This window comes from Leptidea sinapis, chromosome 31 (genome assembly GCF_905404315.1).
Source record: "Leptidea sinapis chromosome 31, ilLepSina1.1, whole genome shotgun sequence".
NCBI lineage: Eukaryota > Metazoa > Arthropoda > Insecta > Lepidoptera > Pieridae > Leptidea > Leptidea sinapis.
In genome coordinates, this window is record NC_066295.1 from 1,073,478 (window position 1) to 1,096,382 (window position 22,905).

Genomic DNA, 22,905 nt, shown 5'->3' on the forward strand with positions numbered 1-22,905 from the left:
GTGCGATTCCGCTTTATGTAATGAGGCCTTCGTCTACACTACATGTCTACAAAATACACCCAAGTAGGAATCCATAACATTCTCCCTATGTGATCCCGTATCAGATTTGACGCTGGGATAATATTATTTAGTATGCTATCAACTAAGAACACACATCACATAGATATATTATTTGCTACAAATATGACTGATATATAACTTTACATCTAACGCAGCTAGAACAAAAATCTATAATCAGATATATCAGAGATTACACATTTAAAATATAAATTTTTATTGTTATATTCTTAATATTATAATTTGGTGATGATAGGAGGTAGACATTACAATGAAGTGGCAGATAGCACCGGACATTTCTACGTATCATGTTGTAAAGTATTGGATCAAAATTTAAAAACCCTTGACACATTCAGTCAAAAAAGGATTTATAATCTATTTTCGTAATGCGGCATCATCGTTAGTTCTTTAGTAGGCGTCGATGTAGTAAGTAGGGAAGAAACCTTTACATGAAAAAGATCGCGGCATATCCCCGTGTTAATGCACGGGTATTGTAAAAAGAAATTTTGAATAGGTTGATGCGGGACGAACTGTTAACTAATAATTATATATTATATGTTTTTTTTTCAAAATTGAGTTTTAAAAGGTTTTAGTATTAATTTAGAAAAAATTTTTTTGAACCTGAATTAATAGTTGATTTTTTTACATCGATGTTAAAGTTTAAACCTCACAATACACAATAAACATGACAAAGTACCATGGACAACAAATTTTGGACTAATGTAAATATATTTTTTCACATATTATATTATACTAGTAATATTCTCGTATTTTACTCAATTTAACCGTCTCATTTACTTAGATAACAACGTTATGGCCATGATAATAGTATTTAAGAATCAAAAACAAACAATATGATCAAAGGATTCTGGTAAAAGTTAAAATTACCCACACTGACTGTTAGATAGACTATAACATGAAAGACGTCACGGCTCAACGGCGATCAAAGTCAAGGACTGTCATCAGTCGTCATGCCTATCATACTTGGTAGTACAATAATACGTACTGAGATCAGTACCTACTCAGATACATTTTACAATACCTATAAAATTTATTTGTTAATATACGTTATACATACAAACTTTGGCACTGATTATAGGCAGTGTCATTGAACGCGTAGAAGTCCAAAATAGGGTCTTTTTGGCGGAAAGAACGCGGAGGGAGGGGAGAGTTAGTATACAATGAGCGACTGTCGCATGTTGGCGTGATGGAAAATTATCTCATACCAATACCAATACTTCGATTATAGATTAAGTATAGTAGAAACACCCGGTTTGTGATATTGCTACAAAAGGGAATTCGATCCTTTAACTTGGTGTAATTGTGGCCATTTATATTTTAAATGTCAGAGTATAATAATAAAATAAATAGAATACATCTATGCAGCAATATTAATTTGAAAACACTGCCCTTAAAATACTATTGGTTATTTTTTAAAGCAATTATACATTTAAACATATAAAATTTAAAAATCTATTTGCGGAAACTCCGTCATTTTGCACAATATCGTTGCAAGTCTCTCAATATCCGAAGCGTTGTGATCAATGAAAAGTATATACATATATAGGGGGGCAATTGTACTGCAATTATCAATTATAATATTTATATTAACTCCCCTTTATTTTTATATAATATATGGTTGTTGAGAAGTATACAAAGTTTTGACCCCTATTCAAGCATCCTTTTTGCCGTCAAATACTTTTCGACTACCCTCATTATTGTTCAACCATTCTCTCATCCACCATTTTATTCCCTAGGAGTGAATGTTTCAAAAATCTCTTCCGAGTGTTTTCTTGCGTCATTTATGAAACTTTATACAACATTTTATGTTTTATGTACCACAGCGATTTAGTTTCTCCTTTGATGAATTTAATTTATATTTTGTAGACGCTCATTTAGATAGTTCTGCCACATATTTTCATTACAACAGCACTTTTACCGAAATTTTACTTTATAACGTTTTTACGTTATTTGCACGAAATATAATGAGTATAGAACTTTTTGAACTCCTTTTATAGCAATACAAAATATTATTAATGATTTAAATAATAAAAACGAACTTAACATGACCTGAAGTGCATAAGATATTTACATACTCACATAGAAACGGGAAACAGTTTCACCTAATTGTAATATAATTTGCTAAAACACAACATTCATACAATACTAAGTCACAGTTCCTCTGTGCCGTTGTTACTTATTCTCTATCAGTGTTTGAACTTGAAGCACTAGTTCCCTCGCTAATGACATAACAGCCGGCGCGTCGTGCCGTTCTGCCATTTCTGTAATAAATGCAAAGATATATAATATAATATTGACACACTTTTACACAAATTATCTTGCCCCAAACTAGGCATAACCTGTACTATAGGTACAAAATAACGATATATTTAATACAATATACTTACTTAAACATACATAAATACATATAAACATCCATGACTCGCAAACAAACATCCATATCGTATAAATGATTGCACCTCTAGCTTAGGAGTCAGGGTCACTAACTATTCGGCTATATGGGTCGTCAAATATATTACGAATTAAATTATATTGTCATTAACCTTACGAGATTAAAGTTATGTAGAATAGGAATCAGTGACGCAACGACAACTACTTGAGTCAACTGCTAATAATTGGCATCATCTGCCTATAAAAGCACAATTCGTTCTGATTGTCAGCGTGAACCGCGTGTACCGTAATACATTATTTTTATAAGAAGACACGAGATGAGCATCATATTCACCTGATGCAATATTTCACATACGTCCTGCACACAAGAAATTACTACCACTTAGGATTATTGTTTCCCAAAATTGTCGCCGGCAATACTATTGCGCTTGTCACCTCGTTATTCAGTAGGAGATAAGTCACATTAGCCCAGTACTTTTATTAGCTACGATGTCCTTCAAACCGTATCTGTTAAACCCTTGCACAATACTGCTTGATATATAAATTTTATTTATTTACCAGAAATTACGGACGATACGAGATTCAAAACGATTTAACTGAAATAATAAAATTTTAAGAAATAAAGATTTTTATAAGTACTACATGCTTAGTCATGTGTGTACGCGGACGAAGTCGCGGGTATCAGCTATTTAAAAATAATTTAGTACCTACCGTTAAAGAATTTAATAATATCAGTGAAGTCCATAGTATTGGCAAGTATCACATCACGGTAGGTCTCAAGAAGCGCCAATGCGATGAACAAGACCATGTGTTCCGAGGCCACGAAACGTGCTGCCCAAATCAGTTCCCATGCGGAGAATACCTGCCAAAAATATACACACTTTTAACCACTCAGAAGATTCCAAAAGCACAAAATGAGCTCGATCCATCCCTAATTCTGAAGAAGGGACGAATTAAGCTGGACAGGAGTTTCTTGATACTTCTCATAAGCTCAACCATTTACGAAGTAGTTGTAGATTCAATAAGAAAATATTTTTTTTTGACATTCATAAGTGTCATTTCCGTGACCGTGACCGTGAATAAAGTGATTTTAATTTGATTTGGACTAAAAGGCAAATATCCGCAATAAACAGAGAAAGCGGATACACTTGTTTTCCTTTTAGTCTGAGTAGATCACTGCGTATTAAGCTTAAAATAATAAAAACTAATAAATTAACAGGGTATTTGGTACACTAGGCGCAAAGTAACTCGACGATTTTTAGCAAAAATATTGATTTAAAGGAAAGAAGTAGTTTTGCAATAACAAATACATATTAATTTTGCAAACAACTAACGTCTTGGTACAGCAACTCTCGTTTGAAGTCGAGCAGGAACCATCGATAACAGAAATAGAAGTGTGTATAGTCTCCATGAGCATGCATCAGCTCGTACAGTTCACAGTCCAATATTTGTATTAGCGACCTGAAATAAATATTCAATCAATATAGGTTTTTTTATGAAAATAAGGGACGAGATGAGCAGGACGTTCAGCTGATGTTAATTGATACGCCATTACAATGCAGTGCCACTCAAGATTCTTGAAAAACCCAAAAATTCTGAGTAGCACTATATTGCGCTCGTCACCTTGAGACATCAGATGTTAAGTCTCATTTGCCCAGTAATTTCACTAGCTACGGCACCCTTCAGACCGAAACTGCTTCACGGCGCCGTTATGGTACCAATAATCAAGCCGGCTTCCTGTGCAAAGGAGCCTCTCACTGGTAGTTGCGAGAACTTTCCTTTTGAGGATCATCATCTATAGAACCTAAATTCATTTCAATAATAATCTTAATATCAATCTCATAAAAGCTAGATAGCTATGATTAAGACTTCAACATAACTTGAATTTCATGGGGCGAAAATTTAATATTGTCTTGTCAGTAAAATTGTTTTTAATTCCTGCGAATTTGAATAAATCCAAATACAAGTGAATTCGATGTACATCTAGGCTTCCTAAATTTAAAAATAAATTTTCAGAGGCATTTTTCTTGTAGGCAAAAAGAAAACTTCTACTGTGACCTTTTTACTAACATACTTATTTACCTCATATCAGCGAAATGGGCATCCATTGCCTGTCCTGAAGGGAAGTTATCTTTAGCGCGATGCATGATCTGAGTGAATAGGGCATGGGCGACCGCTTCATCTTTCGTTATTACAAGAAGCGGAGCCACCAGGTCACACATTCCCTGCATATATCCTGTCTCAAGATGCTCCCACACATATCTGCAAAAAAAGCTTATTATCACCGACTATCCAAATGTAGATTATTGAATTAATGTTCTATTGTTTTGTAAGGTATTCTTTTCAGTTTGTGAGTATGCTTCGTTCTCGAAGCCGTATTAACCACGATAGGTGGCGCCACGTAAAGGTGTGGCGATAACCTGCCGTTCTTGATATGGCAAATATAAAAAAAAACATGGTGGAAAATAAGAACTTCTTTTTCAACTGCATAGATTTAAAAGTTCTAGTAATATTTGCACTAATTATAATATGTTTTATATGTGTTGTAATTCTCTCTTTTTTTATAAGTGTAGGTACCTAATAATTTGTATGGAAACCATCGGTGGGCGAGTCCGACTGGCATTTTACTTTAAACAATCTTTAATCCAATATTTATAAAATCAATTTAAAAAAAATAAAAAAAAAATCAAATAATACTCACGTGCACATTATATTCCTGAGCTTATCGAGATTTTCATCTGTGAAGAATGGATAGTTCCTGTCACATCTTTGCACGTCTTTTTCTATTCGGTGCAGGTTCAACGCGAAACTCTCCACCAATTCATTCTAAGAAATAAAAAACATAAGTTGTGCAAAGAAATCCTAGGTATCACATCGTATTCGGCGATTTTTGTTATCAAAGCCTTTCAAAGTTTCGTTGCTGAATTGGACTGGCTTAGACTATTGTCTTTATCTTCTGAATTATTGTTTTATTGTATTGTGAGGTATTCTTTTCAGATTGTGAGTATCCTTAGTTCTCGAAGTTGTATTGACCATGATCGGTGTCGCCACGTAATGGTATGGCAATAACCTGCAGTTCTTGATATGGCAAATAAAAAAACAGGGTGGAAAATAAGACCTTCCATAGCTTCCAAATACTTGTCAGGAAGTGAATATGTTTTTAAACACCATAGATTTAAAATTTCTAGTAATATTTGCACTACTAATAATATGTTTTATATGTGTTTGTAATAATACATTGGTTTTTGAAATATTTATGACACAAGATTATCAGAAACAATCTGGGCTTCTAAAAATGGAGATTTGGATGGATTTTGACTCAGAGTGATTAATTTTAGAATCTAACCTTGAGTGAAAATATTTGGATATGACGTACATAATAATATGTTAATATAATAAATACTTACTGAATATACTCCACCATTAGAGCTTGTAGGTGAAACGCAGTTAGAGCGATTATCAGGTCGAGATTCGGGATCCAAAGTATCAATAGAAGCCCCTGCTGAGTGAGACTCTTCACGAACCACTCCCAGAGGACTTCGAGCCGGACTAGCGGGTGCTGGCAAAGAAAAATTTGCTAAATTCATTACATACTTGTTAATATTTAATTTTAGTTCATATCTCCCTTTTAAATTGATTCGATAAGTGAAATGAATGAAATCATCAAACGTGGTAATAAGACAGTATATGCTAATAGACTTAAATAAGTACTTCGTGCGGCCTTTTTTTTGAAATTTATTAGGCAAAGATATGTACGACAAAGGCAAAGTACGGACTCAATTACCACCAGCTGACACCTACTTACACGTTTTCATTACTTTTCAAAAGCTGTAATATAAACAAGTATTCTTACCTGTTGTGCCACCAGAGGCTGGTGAACCAGACACAGCTAAATCAACAGAAGGATTTGTCACAATAACACTGTGCGTATTATGTTGATTAGAGGTCTGCTGTCCTTCATCAGACCTTGTACTATTTCCATTAATATTGACATTTGCACTATCAACACTGCACAGTAATGCTCTACCCTCTCCTTTTTGAACTATACCTTCAGCCAATCTCTTTATTTCTGCAATACTTTCCCGCCTTAAATCAGGATTCTCTACTACACTTTTAATACAAACTTCATCATCGCCGTCATCATCATCGTAATTTAAATCCAAATCACAAATATCAGTCTCTCCGTTCTGTTTTACATCTTTTACTTTGTCTTCCTCCATTTCCATATTGTCTATTTCTTCTATACTAGGGGCACGTGATAGTATTGGCTTGACATCAATTTTTTTCTGTGTTGGTTCATTATCGCTTGGTTCTGGTGAAACCACGGGAGGATTGTCTGATATCACACTGCAGTCGTCTTCGAAAACCTACAAAATACAATAATAAATAAGGAATAGTTGCCTTCGAGATATTATTTATTATTAATATAATATAAGCAGTAGCACTAAACCCATTAACATCAAATCATAATCGTAAAATCGATTATTTCGATAAATAAGTATTGATTTATGTAGAACTTACATCACTTGTATCGTTTGTTTCGATTTTCGCTTTACCAGACGATTCAGATAGCCGTGCAATGGATGCGGCCGTCGCTTCTCTGTCCCGTTGTCGAACGATCGCTTCCACACACAACCATTCAGACATTGTAGTTTCGTATTGGCGACGGTATGATATATCTTGCTCTTGTCGCTCTTCGGCTGTCGACTCGAATCTAAAGAAACACGAATATTCTTTATCTAAGTTATATTTTGTATTAACTTTTGAAAAATCTTTTCACCCTTAACACAACCTTAGTATTTTTTCTTTGCTAGGGCGTTTTTGCTAGGGCCAGGACTATCCGACACTCGACAACACAAACGGGGTGAGAAGATTCAAAATTAACTAAATCTTTTGGAATCCGCCGCTCCAGCTATTGGAAAATATATTTATGAACCGATATGACTTTGGTACATGCAAGCTATACTCTCACCTCAAAGCAAGCCAACGCAAATACAAGAGATTTGGTATTGAAGATGTCTTTGTTGAACATCCGGTGAGCTTCTTGCCAGTTTTCCTTCTCTAATATAAAAAATCGTATGCAAAAGATGAAAGTAAATTTGAAAACTCACTCGTAATATCCGAGTAAGAAAGGCCACACTTCCTTCCTTATATCATGTTGCACACCGCCGTAATAAACAAGTCTGAACAGTTCATTCTTATTTTTAATGACACCAGATTCATCCATCAACGATCTCCACATATCTTCTGTCAGTCCTTCTTCAGCGCCGTCTGAGGAAATGAATTGAAATATTATTCATTGATTCTCTCCGTGTACTAAGAATAATAATCGTATATTTTACCAAAAAATATCTGGTTTCGTCAATTCCGATTAATGAACACCATCTATTCTCATACATTTATCTAACTTTTAAATAGAAAAGTTTGAATTTTTCACTACTACACTTAAATACTTTTATAGTTTAACTAGTTAGCTAGTTTAAATAGTTGACTGATTCACGTAGCTACTGTGAAGCGTACCATAGTTTTGGTGTATATAGGTAGCTATAAAAAACTAGCAGGACCAATCACATCCTCTGGTTTCAACAAACAAATTGTGGTTATCAAAAAATACTAACCTTCAGGTATGATATTTGGATTGACAAGTCCACTAAGATGCGTACGCACGGTGGATAAGTGCCTGCAATATGCCAACCAACCATAGAAGGCGCGAGAAATGATCTGACGTCTCATTGTGCTGCACACCAACTCTATTGATGCTGCCTGAAAATAACGTCAAACGAAGTCCTCTCTGAATAATCCTCTACAGTACGTTTTTATAGAACGTTTCTTCCATATACCACCAAACTGTGGAATGACTGCTCGGTATTTCTAATTAAGTATAAAAGACATAGGTAAGAAGGTGGTGATCAATTCCTATCAGTGTATCAATCTAATCTAAATCATTTTTTTATGGAAAAGGAGGAAAAACGAGCGTACGGATCACCTGGTGTTAAGTCATCACCGCCGCCCACATTCTCAGTAGAGAAATCACAGGATCGTTGTCGGCCTTTAAGGAAGGTGTATGCGCTTTTTTTGAAGGTACCCATGTAGTATCGTCCTGGAAACACCGCACAAGGAAGCTCATTCCACAGCTTTGTAATAAGTGGAAGGAAGCTCCTTGAAAATCGCATTTTGGAGGACCGCCACAGATCCAGATGGTGGGGATGATATTATAATGTGTGTCGTGCGATGGTGGAATCAGCAGGAATCAGGTAAAACAGCACTTAGGAACACTCCTTGTGATAAATACAGTAGAAGACATACACAATGAAGCGACGTCTCTACGCAACGCCAAGTGATCCAGCCGTTCAGAGCACCGGGTCCCCGACACTTCTGCTGCTCTGCGTTGCACGCGGTCGAATGGATCGAGCTGATACTGGAGATACTGATACTTCGCAGGGACATTGAGTAGTAAGTACCCACATACATAAAAACTTTAACATTTATCAGATTAACCCTTAGACCCGATGCCTGCCGCAGGTGACCCGTACCCTCGTTTGTCCTCCTATTCCATAAAAAAAAACGTTGTGTCCAAGTCGATCCAACATTATTTTCTTGAGAGAACCATGAACCCCTTAAAGGGGCTTAAGGACTGGTAATTCTTCCTTGATACCTCTGGTGTTGCAATAGAGTGTAAGCGGAGATTACTTACCATCAGGCGACCCACATTGTATTTCCTCTATTCCTTATTGAAAAAGGAATATTTAAAATCGGATAGGTACCTGTTGTCCCAGAGGCTGCGCGGCCGGCGAGGGTTGGTTTAAGTTGGCGACCAGCGGTGGACAGTCCACTGACATTGTGCTCGAGTCTGATGATGTAGTGGACGTTGAGGCCAGCGTTCTGCGTGGAGTCCTCGGCGGGGATTGCACCACTCTCTCCAACAGCGTGTGACGCATCGCTGTCATCAATTGAAAAGCAAATCAATTGTGAGCTGGTGAGGAAAAGCTGCCGGTTTCAGGTGTTCTGACCGCAATTATCTCCTTAATTAAAATTGGTATGTTTTCGTGCTCCCTTTTTACCCATAAAACTAACCTTAAAAATATTCAGTTCTAATCAAATTTAAATCTTATTATTTTTGTTTTCTATATTCTAGTTTTACAATTATATAGCTTTTATCAAGTTTTACTTACCTTTGTTGCGATTAACTTTTATAATTGTACGTGCACGCTTGCACCTAAGCATATGTCACTTTTATCTTTAACATCTATGTTCTCAGTGGGACGTTCCAAAGGAACAATTGTAATTGTTGTAGTAGTAATTTGAATGTGTATTTAATCTTTTGTTTCTGTTTTTGTCTCCAATAAAGTAAATAAATAAGACCCTACCTTCAATAATGTTGTCAATATATTCTCTATTTATCATTATGTGGGCGGCACACAGGTTTGATTTTTTGATATTTAATTCTGACGTACATTGCATTTAAGTGGTTTTAGCGCATTTCCTACCACTGTTACCTTGTTTTGATTGAGGTGAAAGGGACTACCAGGCGTTACGTCACGCCCATACCGTTTTAATCTATATTGAATACTTTTAAAATCTTATATTCATATCCAAAAATATAAATTATGAAGAAATATGACAGAAGCTCAGTTAGTAGAAATCGTATAAAGAGAAAAATCAAAATATCACACTTTTGCTATGTACTAGTCGGCTGCGGAACAATTATTAATAATAAGACTAACCAATTGCGATTCGTCGTCATCGAGTTCTTCAGACCGGAATCAGAGACCGAATATTAATATGGAAGTTATTTATTTTATATTTGGTAACCATTATCAAAAAAAAAATATTATACTTAAATATTTTTTTATGTATGTATGTTTTATGTACTACTGTATGAATCAAAATAAGTTTATAATTAAACTACCTAGAAAAATGTTGGTAATCTCTGAACTCGTCATTTTGACAGTGACATTTCTTTGTTTATATTTTGGATCTCGAATTTCATTTCCGACTTTACAGAACTACAAGGTGCCCCAGATCACGTAAACCAGTTTTACCAGTGGGAGACTCGTTTGCACAGGATGCCGGCTAGATTATGGGTACCACAACAGCGCCTATTTCTTTATTTATTATTCTTATAACATAAGGGTGCTGTAGCTAGTGAAATTACTGGGCAAACGAGACTTAACACGTTATGTCTCAAGGTGACGAGCGCAGTTGTAGTGCCGCTCAGAATTTTTGGTGTTTTTCAAGAATCCTGAGCAGCACTGCAGTGAAATGGGAAGGGCGTATCAATAACATTCAACTGAACGTCCTACTCGTCTCATCCCTTATTTTCATAAAAAAGAACGTTAAAGAGGCACTTATGTCGTTTTATTTAAGTACACAGACCATTCCTCACCTATATACTCTATTCTCCTTCTATCCTTTTCTGGTGTTCATTATTAAGGGTATATTCGGATATGCACTGCGACCACTGTACAGTGTGACGTCAATTTAGTATACTGTGAAGCCGTTCCTTTATAGCCAGTTATTACCAGTAGCTTACTATTTAAAACGGAACGTAATCCCGTATACTGTCAGCCGCATTTTTTGACGCAGCATTCAAATGAGTGTATTAAAGTTTTCTAGTTCATTAAAAAAACTGTTGTTGGAGTACTGTCAAATTAAAAATATTTGGGATTAAACTGTAGGTATTGTTTATAAAACGTTAGGCACTCGAGTGGTTTTGACTGATCACGTGTTCAAAGTACTGCGAGTACCTTACCTAGAAAACGCCAGTGGTCACAGTAGAATATGGCGGCGATTTATGATGTCATATATTTCCCTAGGGTACAGCGGCAGTATTCTGGCAGTCCATAACGGAACGAATTTTTCTACAGTGATAGAACTGTGCAGTGCATGCAGTGCATATCAGAACATACCCATAAACTCCGTCTTACCTTCTCTGTCAGCAATCGCGTTGTTAACAATCCGAAACACGTAATCACCAGCTACGTCTTCAAACTCGTGCTCCTCAGTCTCCCCACTCTCGCAGAGACTTGGCATAGGACGCCGTCTGCCTTTGTTTCTGCCAAATACCTGCTGGTTCATAAGAAGTTATATCAGATGTATCTAGGCTTATTGGTTGGTATGTAGGTATAAGAATTTTGACGGCATTTCGCTTTTTTGTGCAATAGGAGTACGACCGAGCGAACAGGTCATCTGATGCATATGCGGTTAAAAAATTAGACAGTTATCTGACACAGATACAGCACTACTAGTATACTTTAGTTATTTTTATAGTATTACGTCGTATGGTATATTGTTATGAGGCAGTGCATCCGATATTAATACTATCTTGTACTGCAGAAGAGGGCTATTCGCGCCATAGCTATAGCCTAGGTCCTAAAGAATCATTAAGAGAAAAATTTAAAGAAATAAACATTTTGACTGCTGCTTTTCAAAATGTTCTTAATAATGTTCTATATGTTCATAAGCACATTGAGGAATTTGCTAGAAACTTTGACAGCCATAATGTTAACACGAGGCACAAACATAAACTTGTTATGCCTACTACTCGGTTAAGTCGAGTTAGTAAGTCCTTTATTGGGCGATGTTTATGCTTTTACATATATGTATGGGCGATGTATATTCTATATGATCCGAGAATATTTCCAAAACAAATGTGTTACGAAATTTAAAATATATGTTAAAAACTATAGCATAAACGATTTTCTTAATGATACCACCGACAGAATCAAGCGAACACCCTCAGGCTCTTTATTTATAAATGTTTATTGTACGATATTACATTGTCATCCATTATTATTAAAAAAAAACCCGCTGAGTTTCTTGCGCCCGTTCTTCTGAAGTCTGAGGCAGTCTATTTTGAACGGGTAGTAGTTTTTATGTTCAATAAGTGATTAGGAATCCTATATTCAATAAAAATATTTGAATTTGATGACAAGACGTAATCACGGCCACCCATACAGTGTTGCAACACAAGAAGGATCATAAAATAATTTTTACTTTCACGGACTAGAAAAAAAAATAAGGACTCCGTGTCACCTTACATAACAATGTAGCACCGAAACAAGCCGATTAACGTGTAAATACATAGCCCTACGCACACACTTACACTACTACAGGCCGATAGGCGGCCATTATGAGAATTGTCATCGTCTGTGACAGATTAGTTTGCGTCTCAATAAAATATTTTAAAAATGCATTCGTGCGTTGTGAAAAAATGTAAAAACGATACTTTATAAGTATTTGTGGCCATATATGATTATTTAAGGGAGTAAAATTGTACCGCACACACACTAGCATAACGGTGCTTCACTTGCTAATATCATGGCGCGGAGTCCTTCTTTTTTTACTCGTCCGTGATTACTTTATTATTTATTATATCTTCAGCTCCAATGTCATAATATATCAATATCAATCCCGAATGTAATAAAATCTTGTAGCGGTGTCAGCTCTACATTTTATGGGCCTTTTTAATATGATTATTAATTTCTTATACCTGAAGTAAGAGGAGTCACGGACAAACCCTTATGTACTGTGACAATTACTTTTAAAATATTATACATTTTCATAACTGACAACATATTACACAAATAAAATTTTGAAAAACAACATTTTATGTACGATGCAGGACTCGAACCCTCCAGCGTTCCGTGCCGGTGCTCTAACCAAATGAGCCGACCGTTCGAGTAACGTATCGTTATAAAATCTTGTTTGCTTTGTTCAACTACTAGTTGAACATTTTAGCATATTTTTACAATTCATAATTTTCAGTAGATTATATATATAATAAATAGTGCGTTGAGCTCTTCCTAACCATAGATAATTGGTTCTAGTTGCTCCAGTTAATTCAATACTAATTGTACTATTGAATAACTGCTTGTCGCATGCATATTAAAGATATTTAATAATTCAAATAAGATATTTTTATGTGCAAGTGCAACTTTTGTTTTCTTTAACATTCAATTAAAATGTGATGTAAAATTAACCTCGAAACAATATGGCGGGAAATGATCGAAGTTTATAATGTAATAAATAAACGCATTCAAAAGAGTTTTAAAAAAATGCAGTTGTTAAGTTATTTACTTACTTAGTTAAAAAGTATTTTAAGTCGTAATTAAAGTTATTAAATTGGCAACAAGGTCAAAGGTGTGCAAAATATTAATTATTTTATCACATTTCCTTAAACGCAAATTTTTAATATTTATTTTAATATAATTTAAAGTAAAAACTTGTTTAATGTTGCTGCAAGGTGTACAAAAAACTGCATAGGTACTTTGTAGCAAACAAAATACACAGAGATAGTACTTATAGGTATAATCACCTACCATCAAACAACCCGCATGATTGGTAATTGTGCCGGCTAATAGATGAGCCACGATTACCATGGAGTAATTGAACTAGTAGGCTCGTCAATATCCGAGTGCACTTGTTCAAGCTGGACTCGAATACGAAAGGTTGCGGGTTCGAGTCCCGCATCGTTCATAAAATTTTGTTTTCAGTTTTATGTGCGTAATTAATCCCAGAAGTGAGGGTTATCACTTTAAAAACATAACAAATTGTTTAGATTTGCAAAAGCGAGATCTCAAGTCAATTTCCTAATATGAAAATATTGGGGTTAAGCAGGTTATCAACTGTAAAGTAGATCCTGGAGGTCTACTCGCAAAATCGACAACGATATATTCGGAATGATACGATAATATTCCGAATATACCGCACCTTCCCTACTCTAACAAATGTTCGTATTCCATATCGTTTATCGTAACAACATCGTCACAATAGACTAATATTTTGATTTTTTTTTACGATGTTAGAGTGAATGAATTATGCGCAAACCTTGTAAAACTAATTATTATCTGTGCTATGTCGCTATTAAGTGTCAAAAGTCAAAACAAAGTTTAGGCGCTAAGGACCATGCCAGACTCTGCACCATCAATTTGGTATCATTTACACAAAATATAAATATTCAAAAATTATGTAATGAATATAATACGATCTTTTAAAATTGAATAAATAATACAAAACTTGCGAATGTAAAAAAAAGTAACTCAGTCCTTCTCGTCGAATTCCTATTTCTCAGGCGGCCATTTGGACTACTTTCTACGCATAACGATCAACAAAATGACTTAAATTACTTGTAGTAAAATACTAGTAAAAAATCCTGTTGAATAGTAAATCACATGTAATTATTCTAATAATATTTATTAAGTATGTTTATTGTATGGCAAATATATCTATACAACGTGAAACGATAATAGCAACGACAGCCTAGAAGGTGTCGTTGAGATAATAGTAAAAGTGACGTTTGATTATTAGTCAAATTCGAATGTTCGTCTCTGACATTTTCAATTAAGAGTAGGGTTAGGTCCGATAGTATCGAAAAATTTTACGTTCATTCAATCATCGTTTCGACAATGAATACGACATAACAAAGAGTAGGATTCGTCACGACTAATGCCACGATATGTCGAATATCGATTTTAGGAGTAGGTCCCCTGGATAGCTAAGAGGTACGGGCTAACACACCAAAGAGAATGTTAATACTACGTAATAAGAGGAAGGACTGCATAAGTAAAAATTAAAATTTAGTTTAGTATGAAACGTACAGTCATTTCACATAAGTTTGAAATAGTAGTAATTACAGTATCGTGATTGGCCACGAATTATAATTCAGCTAAGTGTGAAAGCGTGCAGTTGCTTAAAACGTAGTTGATTTCGATCTCCTTTGTTTACAAAGATTATAGCCATCATCAGTCAATCTATCGATGACTGCACGTTTCATACAATCGAGGGAATCGCTTTTTTCTTAGAGAGTTTCGCTAGTCTGTAACACATATCCGACCTCAGAGGGCGAGTCGCGTGTTTCTCATGACATAATCAATATTAGAACAACAGATTTGGCTGATGCTACTGCGAAGTGTAGAAGTGGAACCCAGTAGATTGACAGTGACGAAAGGGGCCAAGGAAGACGAAAAGTACCTACTGGCACATTAGGAATAGAGCGGATGGGGAGATGGGAAGATAATTATTTTTTAATTAATTTAAGCAAACAGCAGGTATCAATTTAAACAAAGAAATATCTGCTGGACTATTAGGAGTTTGTGGTAGAATTATAAATAGTACCATAACGGACCATAAAGAATCGCTACGTACTATCACTACGAAATATATCAAAAAATATATTTTTCACCTGTCTTGATTATCTGTTTTTGAATATGAATATTCAAAAGCCAAACAATATGTTACCCTCACTTCTAGGATTAATACACAAATAAAATTTGAAATTTTTATGAACGATGCGGGATTCGACCCACGACCTCCGGCGCGGCGTTCCGTGCCGGGGCTCTCTCTCCGGTGGTCTCTCGGATATCTCAAGTCAATTTCCTAATATGCAAATATTGGGGTTAAGCAAGTTATCAACTGTAAAGTGGATCCTGTAGATGAAGTCACAACCTGAGAGTTGAACAAAGCAAACAGAATTTTATAACGAGGCGGTACTCGAACGGCTAGCTCAGTTGGTTAGAGCACCGGTTAGATTTACAGAGCGACATCTAAAGTCAATTTCCTAATATACAAATATTGGGGTTGAGCCGGTTATCAACTGTAAAGTGGATCCTGTAGATGAAGCCACAAATTTTATTTGTGTATTCAAAAGCCGTGATGATATGAAATACTAATATATGTCTCCCATTTTTAATATTGAGAAGCCGTGATGATTTGAAATACTTAAGTATTTCAAATGATGCTGACATTAGAATGGAATTTTTAATATCTTTATTAATTAATATTATTATTAATTAATTACATTTATTAATTAATAAGTAACAATTCAGTGACCAAAATATTGTCATCGCAAAATAGAATAATCGAACTTTTACTCTGTATCAGAAACCGGGACGAAAAATTTAACAATTCTCAAGATAAATTGAAAGAAAGAACTTACGATTGGTACTGTAATTTTTGTAACAATTTATTATGAAAGACCTAACACCAATATGATAAGAATAAAATACTTAAGGCGAAGAGTAAGCAGAAAACACGCAAACATGGTGTTTTTAGACAACTTTTGTGGTGAAAGTATAGCATTTCGAGCTATGAACACTACTTAATCCTGTTACATATAGGTATCCTTAAGTCTTATTTGTAGGTTGCTAATGCTTGCTGTTGGTTATAGTTAACACTGCCGAGCCTTTTTGAACTACCACTTTTCTTTGAAGTTAAACAAGTTTTTTGCCATGGCGTGACGCATTTTTTTGGTACTTCTCTCAGAAAAGTTATTCTTATAACTTGTACTTTTTTGTGTAGGTTCATTTATTTAGATTAGTAGTGAATAACGAGGATTGTAAGCATAAAAACTGTTTTCCACCCAAGAATTTTAAAATAATGGCATTGTTACATAGATGGCGGGCCGGCAGCCGTGAACTCATATCGCTCGAGGTCGCTGGCATTTAGTGTCGCCTTAATGCAGGTCGTAGCAAAACAGACCAAAATGGACAGTAAACTTGTAAATAATTATTTCGCTAACATAGGAACAATTCTAGCCCAAATATCAAATAGCAATTTCAGCCCTTGACCGAAACCATTTACCATAATAACACTTACAACTTTTTTTAAGATTTACTGATGAAAATGAATTTGAAAGCACTATAAAAACAATGATTGAATGCGCAACCGGTATTGATTTATTATCTGGACATTTATTTAAAAAATGTAAGTCCATTCATTTACGATAAAAATAAATAAAATGATACATTACCTTCCCTGACCCCCGCTGCGACCACAAAGGGGGATCCAGTTGACCATGCGGCAACAGACCAGTTTCTAAGTTGCTGAGGAATGACAATAAATGACCCCCTGAAAAAAATCAATGATCTCATACAAATAAGTGAAGCTTAAGTTTCTATTTGTAATATGAAAATAACTGCTAATAACTAAATGCATATTCTGAATATATTTCATAATATCACCGATACATCAATATTTTTCAATTTTGCCTACCTGTCTGTAAATTTGACTTGACTTATACTGGCAGGTAGCTCGTGCTATAAATAACTCAATTATAAAAAATACACGCATATCTGCGTATTTAATAAAAATTACCCTAATATATGACCCACATCGTCAATTTTGGAGAAATTAGTCTCACTGAAGTATGACCAGGTATTGCTCGAATGATATTATACTATAACATATAATCATATCAAAGATCTATATGTAATCTTTTCGCGAAATTAATGTTTTTGGCGGACATATTTTGGAAACCCGTTTATAAATTCCAATTTATGTCTCATTTGATCATACTTTTAGTAGCTTTCATGTATTGTCATAAATCTATTTCTGTCTTATTATTTCGAGCACTTCTGAACTGATTTCAAGTCAGTATTAGTGCTCTCATCTCCTTTTCAATCAAAATCAAAAATAATTTAATAATTTTGTTAAAAAGAGACGCATGATTTTCAAAGTTATGTTTCTTTACTATTTAAGACCACTTCGGACAAGTTGAGCTTTATTGATAAGAAGTAGCAAGAAACTTATTGCTCAGTAAAGTATATCAACATTTACGGCTTCATCATTTGCACCAAAGATTTGTACAGTCTATAGAAAGTGAAACGACTAAAATACCACGGTGTGTCGACTACATGAGTAAGTTAAAAAAAAGTAAATAAATTATAGACATGTGAAACGTCAAGAGGTAAGAGTAAATAAAAAGAGATATTATCCCTTCTCTATCTCTCGCCACGCCACTCATTCGAATTCTCTATCGTTCCTAAGTTTTGTTTCGCCAAATTCGTTAAGTAAGAAAGGAAATAAGCTGTAAGCATAACGAGTGACCCCAAGCAACACCCGGTCACAATGAAAAAGTTTCTTTCGCCACATTTTATAGATCTAGTGAACGACGAATAATCAAAAATTAATGAAACAAAAAATCATGCGACACGATAATCATTTATATGATCAATATCAATGTTTGTTTCCGAGCTATGGATGTTTACATGTATTTATGAATGTTTAAGCAAGTATATTGTATTAAATATATCGTTGTCTTCCACCCGTAGTACCGGCTATGCGTAGTTTGGGGCAAGATAATTTGTGTAAAAGTGTGTCATTATTATATATTTGCAGTAAATTAGAGGCAAGCTCATGTGTTTAAACTCCCATTATTCCACTTAGGACAGGCTACTTGAAAAGGTCCTAAAAACTTTTCTCAGGTTTCTGTACAAACATAACTTTGGTAACTACCCATTCATGTATCCTACAGCATTCCTCCTGGCCTGCCTCAGTTACAACTCGCTTATAACCAGGTGATCAAATGATTAATTGGTCATGATATGCAAAATAATCCGGGGTCAGATTGATGCTCCGCATCTACATGATCAGCTAACCAGGCTCTATAACCCAGACAACTATTGCCGATCCCGGAGGCACAGTCTCCTTAATGTCCATTTCAGTCAGATGGTGGCACGGGTCAGCTCCACCATTCCGCGTACCCTCTCTGCCCTCAATGCGGTACTGGAATCCATTCCTGACTTCGACATATTCGCGGATGGATGGAAGGAAGTCTTGAATGGTGCCTAAGGTTCAGTGAGATTTACAATGTTACAAATAGGAATTATTATTATTATTATTATTATTATTATTATTTTTCTATTAAAATTAAGAATTGTTTAATTTATCTAATCCATTATGTAATTTTTAAGACGACGATTGTCAACGGCTGAGACGACTTTAATTCGTGTATGATTTGTGTAGTGTTAACATCTTTGAATATATTTAAATTTTTCTTATAAGTTTTGACATTGTTTAAATTTTATTATTAATTGGATTTTATTTTATTTGTAAACAATATTATTTTCTGTGTTAATAAGTGTTATTATATAGGACGTTATTATTAACAATAAATAAATAAATATTGTTATTATTACTTAACTAAACTCGAGCTTTTGCCATTTAATGTTCCTGCCAGGTCTTTACGCACACACAGAACTTTCAACCTACCGACCCCTAGAACCAATATTGGGTTTCGCGCGCCTCTTCACAGAATGTGTTCATCATTGGATTCTCACATTAATGTCGACCTGTTTTCGCACTCCTCTACTGCTGCATTTAAGACTAAGTTAAAACAACAATTACTGTCCCTACCTTAAACCTTGTATCTTTATTCATTATTATATCCCTGTCTGTGTCTTGATTTACATAATACTGTGTATTCGCCTAAATATTCTATTGTTTACTTATCTCATCGTTCTGTTGTCATGTCTGTAAAATTGTATTCTTTTGTGTTCTCAGTGAAACTATTCTAGGATATATCCAATATTGTAATTTGTATATTTATTTAACTTAATTTTGTACTATAGTGATGTATCGTTGTTTGTTTCCTTAATAAATAAATAAACGTAAACAATCAGTAAGGTGACGGTTAGTTAAACGATACCTTTAGGGAAGTGTACCGGCGGTCGCTGCACCCCGTCTTGCCCCACCAGGATCAGGGCGTCACTGGCCTGCGAGCGATGCACGTGCACATACACGACCTCCCACACACACACCTGCAGCGACATTGCCCAGTACACGCTGAAACAATCATGACGTCACTGACCTGTGTCAACGACCAGGTTCGGTATTGCAAGGGACAGGTACCAAAACGAGATTCTTGATTTATTCAAAAAGTCAAAAGTCAAAAAATCTTTATTCACTGTTAGAACTTTATAAGTTATTTAGTGCAAGTCAGGATGAAGAACAAAAGTTACAATAGCATTCAAATGAGTAGAACAATATTCATTAACAAAATTTAGAACATTAATTCCAATCATCTTTATCATTCAAATAATCTTTCACCTATTATAATAGGCCTTAGATGTTAATTTATTTTTTACTATACATTAATTTTTTTTTAATAGGTAACATTTTAATTTCATTTGGGAGTTTATTATAAAATATAACACAATCCGCTTTAAAAGATTTAGCAATTTTACGGAGCCTAGTAGATGGAATTCGTCCGCAAGGTCCGCACTAATGGACTGTTTATAAACTTGGAGGCGGCGTGATTATACGTCTGAGCTCCGAACAGCACCCAAAACACATGTTTACATACAAATTTAATCCAGAACGCACTAGACAACGAAAGCTATGCACGTCTTCCTAAAGTAATGTTAGTTCACTTCATTTTTAAGATATTGAATGAGAATCAGCCGTCACGAACGGCTATGTAATGCTCACTCTGATCAATTTCGAGTCGAGTAATCTTGCATTAAATATTGATGCAAATTAATTGGGCTCTTCATCTCAAACTATTTGATAAATATCAAAACAAAGTTATTACGAGCAATATTATCATTTTTGCAATGATATCATCCCCACCATCTGGATGTGTGGCGGTCCTCCACAGTGCGGTTTTCAAGAAGCTTTCTCCCTCGTACTACAAAGCTGTGGAATGAGCTTCCTTGTGCGGTGTTTCCGGGACGATACGACATGGGTACCTTCAAAAAAAGCGCGTACACCTTCCTTAAAGGCCGGCAACGCTCTTGTGATTCCTCTGGTGTTGCAAGAGAATGTGGGCGGCGGTGATCACTTAACACCAGGTGACCCGTACGCTCGTTTGTCCTCCTATTCCATAAAAAAAAAATAGTTAAGCCTATAAAACTCTCAATAACACTTAGTATACATTTGCAAATAAATAGTAATAAAAAGTCAGCAATAAAAAAAATATAATAATTAATTTAACATATAATAAATAAAAGAGTATTCAACACGTAGATTAAGGATTGGTCTCCGCTGCGCTCCGACTAGATACCGCAGGCGTTGTCGCAAAGTGTGGCAACTAATACTACGCCCAAGAGGGCGTACTCGAGCCAATCTCGAACAATGTGTGACATTGACATGCCACGTGTTCTGTTAAACTTTGCTTATAATTGACAACAAAATGCTGGGAAATAAAAATGCGTAAAAATAATATACAAGAAATAAGAAAGACACTGAGATCACATATCATCAGTAAGTGTTTTGTATTTTACTAATTTCAATGTTAAATAACACGAAGCGTATGTTACAAAATTTGGAAGATGCCATTGAGTGTCAAGATGAGACGTACATGAGCATCTAATAGTAAAAAGGTATTGTTCTTAGGTAGTGCGGTATCTAGTTGGAGCGCAGCCGAGACCAATACTTAATCAAAGATTAAACACATAATAATACATCGCAAACAAATATCCTAAAAACAAAACAGACCACAACATACCAATCAATACAAAGCGGTCCGGCACAGACGCGTCTAAAAACCGTGCAGGGGGCAGCGCTGCACAAAACACATTTGTTGTGACACGCCGACGCATGCACAAGATGACAACGAAGCAAACTAAATATTTAATGCACAAAATAACAAAATTAACAAGAAAATAATTTCTATCACACAAGCTACAACAGTTTCACACTACTATGAAACAAACTTTAGAAACATGTTTAGTGGCATATCTTCCGAAACAATTTAAAAAAACATAGAATCATATAAGATAATATTTTCTTTAATTTAAAAAATAATGAATTCCGAGTTATTGTTAAATTCTTTCCAAGAGCAAATTTATTTTTATAGCAAAAAAATCGCATGATAAAATATTTATTACAAAATGCACTAACTATTGGTACAAAAAACTACAAAATTATCTATCTAATAAGCATGCTACAAAAATACAATGCAAGAATGAATATCAAACCTTTTATCAACTCCTTCACTCTCAGCGTAACCATTCATTAGCTGATTTGGAGTCCATTTAATCACAAGACCAGAAGCTGTTTGATGTAGACTCAAATATCCAGGCATAGGTTCTTCGACGTCTTTCTGTAAGTAATCATCAATCGACCTCATCTTTGGAGAACTTTGGCCATACCCTAAGTAGGATGATGGTAATTCTAGACCATTATTGTGATACTTTTGTATGAAGACTTATATTCTTGATAATGTAATGTATTCATAGACACATTAGTGAATTTTCTAGTAACTGTGATTATCATTATTTTAGCACCCGAAATAAAAATGAGCTTGTCCATGCTACTCGGTTAAGTTGAGTTAGTAAGTCTTTTGTTGGGCAACGTACCTTTAGCTTTTACAACATCCCAGAAAATGTACAAAATAAATGTATTATACATTCATAATAATTATTAAAACTTTTGTCGGTAAAGATTACTAAAAGAAAAATTACATTCTTAATGATACCACATATGTAAAAAGGAGGCCCGCTCTTTTTGATCCCGTTCTTCACATTTCTGAAGTTCAATAAGTAATTTAAAATTGTATTATCAATAAAAATATTTCAATAGAATCGCATAAAGTGTTTATTATGTTTGTAAAGGATTATTTACCTTCAGCTGTCACTTTATCATGTTCGATAACAATCTTAATGGCACTGTTAGGGTGCGTTTCCACTGAGGTGGAACGAGCGGAGTAGAGCGGAG

The 22,905-nt window shown here is 35.0% G+C and overlaps 1 protein-coding gene across 1 annotated transcript; it reads right to left on the bottom strand.

Moving 5' to 3' along the window:
- Positions 1–420: 420 nt before the first annotated feature.
- On the bottom strand, positions 421–21,795 carry LOC126974168 (small G protein signaling modulator 1-like). The gene is made up of 15 exons (XM_050821606.1): positions 21,695–21,795; positions 19,895–20,031; positions 17,219–17,316; positions 11,397–11,538; positions 9,234–9,409; positions 8,088–8,232; positions 7,581–7,740; positions 6,991–7,183; positions 6,323–6,836; positions 5,877–6,028; positions 5,171–5,295; positions 4,552–4,731; positions 3,804–3,930; positions 3,181–3,331; positions 421–2,339 (listed from the first exon to the last, which is right to left on the bottom strand). Exons 2-15 carry the CDS (start codon positions 20,016–20,018, stop codon positions 2,251–2,253), a joined length of 2,376 nt encoding a protein of 791 aa, XP_050677563.1. The 5' UTR covers positions 20,019–20,031; positions 21,695–21,795; the 3' UTR covers positions 421–2,250.
- Positions 21,796–22,905: the final 1,110 nt, after the last annotated feature.